Source organism: Kockiozyma suomiensis (assembly GCF_038497685.1).
Source record: "Kockiozyma suomiensis strain NRRL Y-17356 unplaced genomic scaffold V2V93scaffold_9, whole genome shotgun sequence".
Lineage (NCBI taxonomy): Eukaryota > Fungi > Ascomycota > Lipomycetes > Lipomycetales > Lipomycetaceae > Kockiozyma > Kockiozyma suomiensis.
This window is the reverse complement of record NW_027117672.1, coordinates 198,759-211,009: the sequence shown is the minus strand read 5'-3', so window position 1 is coordinate 211,009 and position 12,251 is coordinate 198,759. Positions and strand designations below refer to the sequence as shown.

At 43.1% G+C, this 12,251-nt stretch overlaps 5 protein-coding genes and 1 non-coding gene across 6 annotated transcripts; 3 read left to right on the top strand and 3 right to left on the bottom strand.

Annotated features, from left to right (window-relative positions):
- The first annotated feature begins 14 nt into the window (after positions 1–14).
- Positions 15–1,494, top strand: V2V93DRAFT_371588 (histidine phosphatase superfamily). Its single transcript, XM_066910540.1, has 2 exons — positions 15–531; positions 585–1,494. The coding sequence occupies exons 1-2, from the start codon at positions 497–499 to the stop codon at positions 1,270–1,272; spliced, it is 723 nt and encodes a 240-aa protein (XP_066764915.1). The 5' UTR covers positions 15–496; the 3' UTR covers positions 1,273–1,494.
- Positions 1,145–2,987, bottom strand: V2V93DRAFT_371585 (uncharacterized protein). The gene is made up of 2 exons (XM_066910539.1): positions 2,825–2,987; positions 1,145–2,745 (listed from the first exon to the last, which is right to left on the bottom strand). The coding sequence occupies exons 1-2, from the start codon at positions 2,841–2,843 to the stop codon at positions 1,376–1,378; spliced, it is 1,389 nt and encodes a 462-aa protein (XP_066764914.1). The 5' UTR covers positions 2,844–2,987; the 3' UTR covers positions 1,145–1,375.
- A 627-nt stretch (positions 2,988–3,614) lies between these two features.
- On the bottom strand, positions 3,615–3,686 carry V2V93DRAFT_t49. The gene has a single exon. It is a non-coding gene; the product is annotated as a tRNA-Asp (tRNA).
- A 199-nt stretch (positions 3,687–3,885) lies between these two features.
- V2V93DRAFT_387054 (muts domain V-domain-containing protein) lies at positions 3,886–6,993 on the bottom strand. Its single transcript, XM_066912283.1, has 2 exons — positions 5,306–6,993; positions 3,886–5,244 (listed from the first exon to the last, which is right to left on the bottom strand). Exons 1-2 carry the CDS (start codon positions 6,863–6,865, stop codon positions 3,994–3,996), a joined length of 2,811 nt encoding a protein of 936 aa, XP_066764913.1. The 5' UTR covers positions 6,866–6,993; the 3' UTR covers positions 3,886–3,993.
- Positions 6,994–7,149: 156 nt separating this feature from the next.
- V2V93DRAFT_325712 (trimeric LpxA-like protein) lies at positions 7,150–7,779 on the top strand (the record flags this gene model as incomplete). The annotated part of the gene is made up of 2 exons (XM_066907507.1): positions 7,150–7,403; positions 7,461–7,779. 2 exons carry the CDS (start codon positions 7,150–7,152, stop codon positions 7,777–7,779), a joined length of 573 nt encoding a protein of 190 aa, XP_066764912.1.
- Positions 7,780–10,715: 2,936 nt separating this feature from the next.
- On the top strand, positions 10,716–12,196 carry V2V93DRAFT_371580 (uncharacterized protein). Its single transcript, XM_066910538.1, has one exon. It carries the CDS (start codon positions 10,800–10,802, stop codon positions 11,874–11,876), a length of 1,077 nt encoding a protein of 358 aa, XP_066764911.1. The 5' UTR covers positions 10,716–10,799; the 3' UTR covers positions 11,877–12,196.
- Positions 12,197–12,251: the final 55 nt, after the last annotated feature.

Below are 12,251 nucleotides of genomic sequence, written 5' to 3'. Positions count from 1 at the left end.
GGTGGTTTTAGAGCAGTGGCTATCTGTTGAATCAAGTTTGTGTGTATTTTTAATTCGATTGGTGATATATAGCAATATGCTAAGAGATTACAATTTGAGGAACATAGTTATAAGAAAAACGAATAAATTGAAAATGGTGCGTACTTTAAATGTATCACTACCATGATCTACGTTCCGTCCAACTGATGGCGCAAAAGTAGCAATATCTCTGACAATCTTCTAGAAATAACAGAGTATTTACTATTTCATTCTGTTTCTTCTTATTCAATTCTATTCTGTTTCATGATTTTTTCGCTCCCAAAAATATCAATGAGCTTAAAGCAACACAATGATTAGTAAAGTATATACTATTCTTACATCATCGAGTAATCCCGCTGGTGCCGCGGCATTGTCTCCGGCCGCGCGGTCGGCTTCCAATTTCCTGATTTTTATTTATCTTCGCCCTTTCTTTCAATCAAGAAGCAATCGCAAACGATCTTGATCAATTGGATTCATAATGGTCACTCCTCGAGTATTTATTGCACGACACGGGTATACGCTTCTCTTGCGCGCCTGTAAGAACTAGTTTACTAACGCTCAGTCAGTGAGACCGAATGGTCGCTTTCTGGTCAACACACCTCCTTCACAGATCTCCCACTAACTGCCAATGGTGAACGACGAGTAACAGCCACCGGTTTAGCCATGGTCGGCAAAGACCGACTTATTGACCCAAGACATATTCTCAAGGTTTACATCTCCCCGCGACTTCGTGCGCAGCGTACTTATAATCTTCTACTCGGCGATAATAAATCTGCAATCAGCTCTGATAGAGTTGTTATCGATGATCGCATTCAAGAGTGGAATTATGGCGATTACGAAGGTCTTAAGACTAAGCAAATCCGGGAATTACGAACGCAGCGTGGACTCGATTGGCCTGCTGATGACACTAAGGAAGCTAAAGTTTGGAATATTTGGGCAGATGGATGCGAGAATGGTGAGAGTCCGGCACAAGTTACCCAACGACTTGATGATATAATTTCCGAGATCAAAGAATTGCAAAGAACGCATCAGAGTAATGTCCGAAAGGATATTCTAGTCGTTGCACATGGTCATATTCTGCGATCGTTTGCTATGCGATGGGTTGGACGAGATATCAACACAAATCCTGCTTTATTACTCGAGGCTGGCGCTATTGGTGTTGTTAGCTATGAACATAATTGCATCGATGAGCCGGCGATTTTGCTCGGTGGTGCGTTTATTGTTCCTGATCCTACTGAGGACTCTGCAGCTTAGATAGATTGTTGTCACAATATGTTGAAGAAATCACAAAGAGAGCAGAGGTTGGCTAATTAATCATAAACAAACTCCCAAACGCAAAATTTTCGAGCTTGCAATCTCAATCAGCAAAAAAATCTTCTTTGATATCCTGATCCCAATCACTACTATCCTCATCACTTTGGTCATTATTCTCCTCAGTCTGATTCTGCTCAGTCTGACTGAAATCATATGCCGGTGGTAAAATTTCCATACTTTCTGCATCGAAGTCATTTCCCGATGTAATCATAATATCACGCTCAACGTCGATTCGCTTCTCGCTTCCGCCATTAATACATAATCCCATTTCGATACGCAGATAATGTTGTAGTTGCATACTTTTAATCACAAAAGTCGGCTGAGACCTGTCAGAGTAAACTACTAGCGATTTCAGCTTTTCACAGTTGACTATATATTGCGGAGGTCCCTCTGATGATGTGACTTGTCTTAACGAGATACTCTCCTTGCGCTCGTCGAGGATTGGGTATAAGCGAGGATCTGAAACCACTGCTAGTGTTCCTGCGGTTCCGTCTGTAACTGATCGGACAGTGACTTTTATTGACGTTAGTTCTAGTTCGTTTATAATTCCTTTTATGCGACTTATATCGTCGACACCGATCTCCAAGTTCAATTTTATTGCAAACGGCACGTTTTGCACGATTTTTGCGTGCGGTAAAATTTCGAGATTAACGTTTATTGGAACACCGACGTACATTGAATCCTTTGATCCTAACGTCATTAATTTTCGGAAGGCCGAGGCTCTAGGCAATGCACCGGGAACAAAATATGAATCTGGAAGTTTCGAGCTTCTGGCTGACAGCATATTCATTTGCGTTGTGAAATTGCTTCCTAATAATCTGTCATCGTAATCTCGAACTAGTGACACCGGTGCCATGTTTACTACTCGCATTGACGTCTTGTTGGGACGAAATAGGCCTTGTCTGCGGGCCACCGCGCGCACACCGTACTTTATTATGAATCTACTCGAAGGAGGCATTGATGGTGGCAATGGTAACGTTAATGGTCCTCGATCGGTAGTACTTCCGACCCTTGCGTATCCACATCGATGGAATCGTCTGTGTCCATCTGTAATGCCAGGCAGGAACGGACAAGCAGAGTATACCGGTACAGGGATACTAAATCTGATTGTATTCTTGCCCGGATGCAATTCCACCAATTCGTAAGGCGGCACCTCGTCGATTGTCTCCACAGGCCGATAGGGTTTCACCGGTGCAGATGATGAAGCTCCACTCCCTGATGAATATAGCTGTACTTTTTTATTCACGTGGGTATGCTGTTCAATATATGGATTGGATGCCGAAGACGTCGAGATTGTAGTAGATGTACCTTTCAATTGAACATATAACTCTATCGGTGTATTGTTTGCATTGTCGATATCTAATTCAACAGTTCCTTCAAGTGGATATCCCGCGTATGCGCGTGGTGAATCGACTACATATCAAAACAGAAGAATTCTCTGTTAGTGTTTTGTTGCTTCTCTATCCTGTTGAATATGCAGTAGTATACGTACGATGAAGACGAATCCGCATTATACTTCGTCTCTCCTAACTTGAAACTCTTATTCTTCTGACGTTTTTATCAAGCAGAATAGAAGAGTTCGGGAGGCCGCAAGGCTGTTATAAATATACAGAAGGGCGCTTTTGTTTCTCTTTGTCACATATAGCCTTTGAAATGTCCATCGTAATCTAGAATTTCGATCTATTATTACTTTAGTCATATAGGGTTAGGGTATAGTGATAATACAATGGTACTATTTTTCACGACATAGATAATTAAAGAATTGAATTGTTTTTTAAGCATAATACAAATCAATAACAGATAGACTGCCAACCACATAATTGCGCTAAAAAGGTTTAACTGATAGAGTACTAATGACTACTTATTAGAGCTCTGAACAAGTTAGATCTTTGAACAAGTGCTTTTCATCATGATCTTCTCCACACCTTGAATAAACTCTCTCGCTTATTCTGGACTGTATCATCTTTCTGCTAATTCACCATGTAAATCACAACTATTTCATCACCCTTATTATTTTATATTTACTATACCTAAACAATGACTCTTCAAATTTTGATGACACCGGGTATCCCTGAAAAATAACCTCGACACATTCGAATTCAAATCACTATCTTTTTCTCTTTGGTTTAGAAATGGAACTGCATATCTGTGTCAATGTATGCCTCGCTATCCAGCTCTATTGCCTTCCTAACGCAAAGCAAAACAAAAATAAAGAACAAATATCTCTGCTCAAAACTTGAATTATAAAAAAAAAATTGAACAAGTCGCGAGACTATTTAAATCTCGGTAACGGGGAATTGAACCCCGGTCCCCCGCGTGACAGGCGGAAATTCTAGCCACTAAACTATTACCGACTTGGTTAACAAATTCGGAATTTTAGTCTGTTATAATGTAGTACGTATAAGCGTTGAATGGCTAATATATGAATTATTCCTGAAACGATAAATTTTTGGGGTTTGATTTTGGATTAGGACTGCATTTGTCTTTAAATATGAGAAATGACAGTGGAATATGTCTTAAAATATCATGATATTACCTGAGAATCAAGCATATTTAGCAAAATATGTATATTAGTTCTGTAGACGCGCATAAGATTTACTACTTTGTTGTATAATTTTATAGATTGTGGTAGCTTGACATTAGATGAATAACGAAAATAAGTTACAAGATCAACGCTTCTTGTATAAATGCGCTACTCTTCAATTTCTGCTGCCATTCACTAGATCCGACAAGTTCTTTAAACCGTTTGATCATCTCAGACTTATCCGACGCGGCGACATCGGCTGTCTTTGCGCGCCATTCCTTGAGCACTTGTCGTAGCAAATCGGAGCCCTGTTCAACTTCTGTCTTATTGCATTTTGAGACAGAGTCCGATGAGGTCCCGGTGATATCTTCTAATTCACTAGCTTTGCGTTTTGCCATGTTTATCACTTTCTCTGGAAATCTGACTAGCTCAGCAACGTGGATACCAAACGATTGGTCACTAACTCCTTCTTCGACTTTATATAAAAGAGTGATTTCTTTCCCGCTTAGCTCTCGTTGATTCATATGTGCGTCATGAGCGGCTTTGACAGTATCGACATGAGCTACAACATGTAGATTTTGCACTTGCGCATATGTCTCAGACAAGCCAGTCAGTTCATGAAAATGGGTAGCAAACAAACCAAAACATTTGATTTCCTTAACGATGTGCTGCGAAATCGCCCAAGCGAGTCCAAACCCATCATAAGTAGAAGTTCCACGACCTAACTCATCGATAACAATTAAACTCTCGGAAGTAGCTGATTTTAAAATTGATGCGGTTTCAAGCATCTCGGCCATGAAAGTTGAAACTCCTTTGAGCTGCGAATCACCTGCTCCGACACGCGCAAGAATACAGTCAAAGATACACAACTCGGCTTCATCGCAGGGAACAAAGCAGCCCGCCTGTGCCATTAATGCAATAACGCCAATTTGTCGAATATATGTAGATTTACCGCCCATGTTCGGACCCGTGATAATAACGAATTCAGAAGCGCCGCGAACGAGAGAGACGTCGTTGGGAATAAAAGTCATATCGTCTTGCACTTCCATACAAGGATGACGGGCTCCCTTTAAGATGGCATTTCCTGAACCGCGAGTATGCATTGTCGGCTTGACGTATGGAGTAGGCGCGACGCTCGACACATGAGCAAAACTAACGATAACGTCGAGATGGGAGAGAACTATGCCGAGTTTTTCGAAAACATTGCAGTAAGTTGATACTACGCCTACCACTTCACGCACAAGACCTGATTGCATGCGGTGGTAACTTTCTTCTAGAGATTTGAGGTCGTCGCTAACTTCTTGAAGTTGCGCGGTGGTGAAGTAAATGCCGTTTTTCTGAGTCGAAAGTTCTTTATAATTGCGTTTGCCGCGAATGGCTGAGCCGTCCTATTCATATAATTAGCCACTGTACCGATAAAAAGCACTCAAATGAGAAAAAAAAACTTACATTTCGAGTAACTCGAAATACCCAGTTATAAACCTGATGCTTTTCAAGCTTCAACTTTTTTTCCACTTCTAATCCCAAATCATCGGCCGCATCTAAATGCATTTGATTCACCTTCTCCTCCAGCTCAACAATCTTCTCATTTGTAGTTTTCAACGAATCATCAAATTCAGGCTTGATTATAAACTTGTGCGCTTGTAACGCATCTAGATCAATCGTAGTCTCCACCAGCTCGACCAGTTTCTGCAATCCTTCATTGTGCTCTGAAATCGGACTGATATACGTCTCTTCAATAAGTCCTGCCTTAGTTTCATCTTCGACGTTCTTCAATGTGGAAAGCATATCAGGTAATCTGATCACAGTCTGATATACCCGGACTACTTCTTCCAAACCTGCTGATCCACGCTGAAATTTCTTTGCAATTTTGTGGAAATCAGGAATTGCACGCAAATGTTCTTCTTGCAACGCTTGTCTCATTTGAATATCATTCACCAAAGTGTTAACCAAATTATGACGTTTTTCAATTTCTGAAAGGTCCATTAATGGCTGTTTTAACCATTGAGCCAAAAGTCTTGATCCAGCAGCTGACTTGCAGTTGTTCAATAAACCATACAAGCTCATATTCTTTGCTCCGTCACGCGGTCCAGGCATCAAATTCAACGCTCGAACAGCAGCAGAGTCTAGTTTCATATACTGCGAAAGGTCATGCTGATACAACTTATACTGTCCGAAATTCGTAGAATCACTCATAAGAGACAAGTAATTCAACAAACACGCCGCTGCAGACATTGCCACTTTTAAACTTGTCTGAGGAAGCATCGACATCGAGAGCTCATCTTCGAGTAACCGCGAAAGATCTTGTTCGATATCGCGAGCGTTGAAATCAGATGCCCGGCGATCAGTGACAACGATTCCACAGCGGTCAGCAATACCGCGGACTTTCTTCAAATCATAATCTTTCATAGCCTCGTCCTGCTGTAACAAAATCTCTTTAACACCAAGCTGGATTACAAGAGACTCTAAATTTGAAAAAAGTTCGTTGTCGGCAAATTCTGACACGCCTAGTTCTCGCGCCGACGCGTCGGCAAAACATACACCGACTATTTTCTGTTCGGCCTTGGACGCGACACGCACAGCAATAACCACAGGACTCGAATCCCCTGAACTTGACAATAAATCTTCAACATCCTGAATATTTCCTGGAGATGCTCGTTTATTACATTGCCAATTATTTTTGCCAGCGCTAGAATAAATCTCGATCTTTAGACCGAGATTAAACAACGCGTCGCGTAGAAAACTTCGAAATACGGCTTCGGTAAAAGTACATGATGCCAGTCCACGCTCAGGATCAGGATTTCCAAAGTATTTCAGCACGGTTAAAGTGCGATATACATTTTGAGCAACGTATATTGCGTCTTGGCCGTGAACTGAGTAGTAGCCTCCCCGGGAGAATATGCGGATCACGGTCGCGTCCGGAAGCGGAGGTAAGGAGCGGAAAAAATTGATAAAGCCATTCTCATCAGATCTGTCTGAGAATTCTAGATCCGGTTGACGTGCCACCATGTTTCTGAGAAATCCTTGCTGCTGATGAGAACGTTTGGGTGATGGATGGTGAGGTGGGAGAGAGGGTTGGAATGCGCGTCGCGCTGGGTGGTAAATGGATTGTGAACTTAAAACGCGTGTTGAAATTGCAAAGCGTCTACATTAAGTCGGAGGTCATCTTCCTGCTTATTATGAAACACCTATCACCTTGAACAAGACAGACTGCTAGTTAGTTACTGACCGAACAGCTGATTACACGGAATGGTTTAGAGGTTCTTGATTTTTACACGATGCTTGCACCAGAGATGCTTCATGCTGATACCACAGCATTCGTCTCTGAACACATACTAGTCGACGACATCATCTCAGCTCCTCAACTTCTTCTAAATGTGGGAAGACATTCTGTTATTAATCCTCGAGTACGAATATCATATCACAATGACGACGACAAATTGCCTACCGCAGATCAGAAACGGCTGATTGTTACAGTAGGCGATTATTCAATCATTGCAGATTTCTGTTGTCTACAAATCGATCCGCAATCGATTGCCCCTATGCCGTCCTCAAGCAACTCTCCTCTATCTAATGAAAACAAAGGTGATATTTCTGCGATGAGAATTGGGAATTATACCTACATCGACCCCGCAGTGATCATAGAACCAGGAGTAGAGATTGGGAACTACTGTGTAATCGGAGCCGGTAGCACCATCGGTCGCGGCACACGTATAGGTAATAACTGTCGGGTGGCAGCGGGAACAACTCTCGAATCGGGAACAGTGGTTGCTGATAAAACTGCTGTGAGTGGGAGAGATGAGGTATTGCGAGTTTTGGATTCTGGCGAAAATATGAGTGATTCGTCAAGGAAACGTGAGATGACTATGCACACTGATTATCTACTTAAAGTAATGTCGGCAAGTGTTAGGAGAAGACATTGATCTTGATAAACTATGGAATCATACGACTAATAACTTACTGGCCCTCGTTGGTTTTTATTTATTTATTCAGCATGTGTTTGTGAAGGATAGCTACTCAATTACGGGATTGTACAAACCAGAGACCAAAAAAAAAGCACAAGAAGCAACATTTACCAGTACTGTGACGATAAGAAGCGAACTCGCCCTTGATTACGGACAATAAGTTTGAATTATCACCGTTGCAAATGACCAAAAAGTGGCAGATGATACATATTATAGCGGAGATAGACCGAAATCCATCGCGTTGGGTGAACGATCAAAGCTTGTGATTACAGTGATCATTTCACTTTGCGCCGAGGTACTACTGGCAATAAGTAAAAAGAGAAGTTCAGTAAGAACAAGATGAGTGTTGAATATCCTGATGAAATGAATAAGCGGAACAGTTTTCTGGGATCTGATAAGTAGAAGCTGTTCGACAGGTTTATTTGAGCTTGAGAGAATGTGACAAGTTTCATAGAGTGCAAAAATTGTGAGTGGGGTGGAGAATAGTTACCATGGTCACGATAACTTTCGATGAGGAGAACGAATTATGTAGCTTTTGTTGACTTTAAGTGTAAGCATTCTCTATTTGTAGAAAGATATACAGTATATACTTTTGAGAGCAGTTTAATTCGTAGAGTATTTAAGAAGAATACACTTTATCATTGGGTCATAGAAGAATTGGATGCATCACAATAGAAGAACGAGGCATATGGCTGAGGCAAAAGTTAAAGTTAGCTAACCGCGCGAAATGTTCATTGTGGACGGGACGACGATCATGTAACCGATGAACGGCTTGCAGAGTACCAATATCTAGACATCGGCCTGATTCTTTATGAATTGATGATTGAGGTACATGTTATTGTGCATACCCTGATTATTGGTATTCCATTATTCTACAAAGAAGATATATATCAAGATAGTGAATGATCTAATAGATTGGATGTGAGCGGCCTCCTACACTGTACCGAAAAAAGGTCGGTCGAGATGATAGTCATTGCGCCGTTTTGAGTGTGCGCAGTCTTTATAAATTAGTGAGTAATTGTAACTCTTTTGTGTGTGATCACTAATTTTCTGGGCTTTCCTGCTTTAGGCACGGCTCTTTTTCCAAACTTGGCATCCTGTCAGATTCAGTACTTGTACTTTTCGATAAGCTGGTTTCCGCTGTTGCTAATCTATCTGACTTTTTGCTGATTTCGAGCAAATAAATTGTTTAATCAAATCTAAAAAAAAATTGTATTTTGAAATAAACTACAGATTAAACTAGTTACAGAATCATTTCGAACAGTCTTTTCTGATATCATATCTTCCTCACAACAGCAATAGGGGTGGATTTACTTCTTCGCCAAAACCCCGTACTTGCAGTCCAGCAATCCGATTTCGGTTTAAGAGAGTTTGGCTCGAGCGATTGAGCGAGTGAACAAGCTGGTGGATCGACGGCCTTGAACGAACTGACAGAGCTCAAGCACAAAGTTGAGCAGGGTTCGCCGAAATGAAAATGCGAAGGTAACGAACGATAGCGGTAACAGGGTGAGTTTGTGACAGCAAAACCTTGGTGTCCCCGTCCGCCAGTCTGCCAGCCTGATTTGCTGCTATTCAGTATAAAAGCTTTATCTTTAATATACGGATGATAAATTTTACAGAAGTATGAGCAGAGATTACTCAGTGGTCAGCACTTTGGTTTAGCACTCGCAGAGTCAACCCTTCATCTATAGTAGCTTAATAGCAAAGCAATCTATTCTACTCGATATACATTTTAATTAAACGAATTCCTGGTGGAAAAATTACCGTCTAATCAAGATATCGAATAAAGGAAGATAAAAAAAAAAGACCGAAATCAAATGACATGCGTAAGTTTAATTCTCTATATAGTGGGTCTCAACCCTTGCTCGAAGTCTCCCAGCTTGGCCGCAACACTCCACTAATTCTCACTCGAGAACCGTGCGTTCCAAGGAGGCATGTATGTGAACGTCCACTAACGATGTCACGGCACACATTCGCAGATCGGCCAAGTAGTGGCTGTATCTTGTTATGTAGAAGATATGGAACTTTGTTAAGGGAAAGGAGAATTAATATTAATCCGTGAGGGCGGGCGTGGACCGGCTTGTCTTACACGCGTAGGACCTCCCTCCGACAGCGACAGAAATGAGCAAAAACGCGTCTGGCTCGCGTCGCGTGTTACTAGCCCAACATTTTTGACATTCGAGATGAGACGACGAAGGTAGGAAGGGCTGCAGTCGAAGGAAGGAGGCGAGGACTGGAATGCTGGCTCATGCGCCTCCGAGGCAATCGCACGCGAGAACTCAATTCGGGGTTGAGCCGCAGACAATGAGGCGCTTAAGTGCTGGTATGGGAGGTGAACGGCTGAGTACGGCGTAGCTATTCGCAGAAGATCTAGTCTGGCTGTTGATTTAGTTGCAAAAAAAAGCGCGATTGCAACATTATTGCCCCCTTTGAAATAACTTGCTCGCACTTGCACGGAGAGCCTGGATGCGGCAAGGGGCAGGAGCAGGACGCGATAGTTTGCGGCAAGCCCAGCCACATATACCGCCACAATTGAGCCAGGGGAGCCTGGATAGCTGTGGCTGTGGCTGGCTGTGCTGGACTGACCAGCCACTATAAGCACATTGCCGGGCACAGTGGACGGGTTTATTTCGAATTCATGCAAATTTACAACAGTATGTGAATATCTACTCTGGCTGTGTGGTCTCCATACAGATACCAAGTAGTGGCCCTTCTCGAGTGCGTGCGCCACCTGGTTAAGGCAGAGCAGGTATCTCACTTGCGGCGGGTGATGGACAAGCGGGGGGGCAGAGAAAGCGTTTCCGCGAGGGGCTGGTTTCCTGCCCGCCTCCTTGCCTCTTCCGCCTCGGCCTCACGAATACTTAAATCTACTCCTTGCCCTTTCTCATTCTCGTTCTTCTGCCAGTCGCTGTCTTCTTCCGCTTAGTCGTCATCCTGTTTTTGTTTTGTTCCCTCTTATTGTCACTCTTTAGCTCACGATGCTCGACCTCGACCGTGCCGCTCTCGACATCTTCGTCGCCTCCCCGGTCTCGCCCCAGATGATCGCCTACCTCGTCTCCACCACTCAGACCGTTATCCGCTGCGATTCGGACGCTACTCCAGCTTACCCTTACTCTCCTCCTGCGTCGCCCACCGACGAGAATCCTCCTGAGCTAGCGACGCGTCTTCCCTCGCTCACCTCGTTCATTGCGACCCTCGTTACCCGATCCAATGTTCAGGTGCCGACGCTTATGTCTACGCTCGTCTACCTTTCACGGCTGCGCTCGCGCCTTCCTTCTATGGCTCGCGGACTCTCTTGCACCTGTCATCGCGTCTTTCTTGCTGCCTTGATCCTTGCCGCCAAGAACCTGAACGACTCGTCGCCCAAGAACAAGCACTGGACAAAGTACACCGTCGGTCTTTTCTCCCTCGCAGAAGTCAACCTCATGGAGCGCCAATTACTCTTCCTTCTCGATTGGGATCTTCGCATAACAGATGACGATCTTCTTACTCATTTTGCGCCTTTTCTGGCACCAATCAAGCTTGACGTGCGTCGTCGCGAACAGGCTCTACGCGAGCGCGCTTTCTTTGCTCGAAAGCAGCAGCAAATACGGGAACGTGAAGAATTACACCGGCACGAGCTGGAGCAGCTCTACCACAATGTGCCTCATCGTGTACAACCGCATCCTATTCAGACATCGCATCAGCAGGGATATTTTGTCACTCCACCTTTGTCGCCTGACGACGCTCCTGCTCTGTCGTCGTCGCGAGTACCTACCCTTTCTAGCTCCTCATCTTCTTCATCGATCGCATCATCTGGTAGCTACGCTGCAAGTTCAATCATGTGTCTTCCATCTCCTGAGGAAGACGCGCTTGGCGAAGTCATGTGTGCTAACCAGCCAAACGCATTGGACGATGATTTTTACCTATGCAGCCTGGACGATCCTGCAGCCTCTTTCAATAATAATACCATAAGCATGCCCGCTCAACCATCTCACAAGAAACTACTAAAAGGCAAGGCATCAGGGCTGATTGCAAAATTTTGGGGACAACAGCGAGCTAGTGTCGTTGCTTAATTTTACGGCATTTTTTTTTCATTCTTGGTATATATTCAATCATTGGGAATACTTTTGTTTTGAAAATTTTTTTATGGCGAACTTCCGCGTTTCATTGTGTTCAGGCGTTTTTTTCTTCCATTTTGGTTATTTGGGATGTATAGATATATAATACTGGTTTTGTTTTTTGTTTTAGTGTACTGCATATAGCATCAAAAAATCTTCATGCACAAAGCTAATAGATGCAGAATTATATGAGCTACTTTCAAGCAAGATATAGAAAAGTTGCAATGAGAAAATTTACTTTAAATAATCCGTACTCTAATTACGCGTTTACTCAGCGAGACACTAGCAAGAAACAGAGAGCGCGCGTCTTCGCAACCCCATCTCCGTTAT

Coding starts and splice junctions, on each gene's coding strand:
- V2V93DRAFT_371588 (XM_066910540.1), top strand. CDS start 497: ATGGTCACTCCTCGAGTATTTATTGCACGACACGG. Junction 532..584: donor GTATTTATTGCACGACACGG/GTATACGCTTCT, acceptor ACGCTCAGTCAG/TGAGACCGAATGGTCGCTTT.
- V2V93DRAFT_387054 (XM_066912283.1), bottom strand. CDS start 6,865: ATGGTGGCACGTCAACCGGATCTAGAATTCTCAGACAGATCTGATGAG. Junction 5,245..5,305: donor TATTTCGAGTTACTCGAAAT/GTAAGTTTTTTT, acceptor TTATATGAATAG/GACGGCTCAGCCATTCGCGG.
- V2V93DRAFT_371580 (XM_066910538.1), top strand. CDS start 10,800: ATGCTCGACCTCGACCGTGCCGCTCTCGACATCTTCGTCGCCTCCCCG.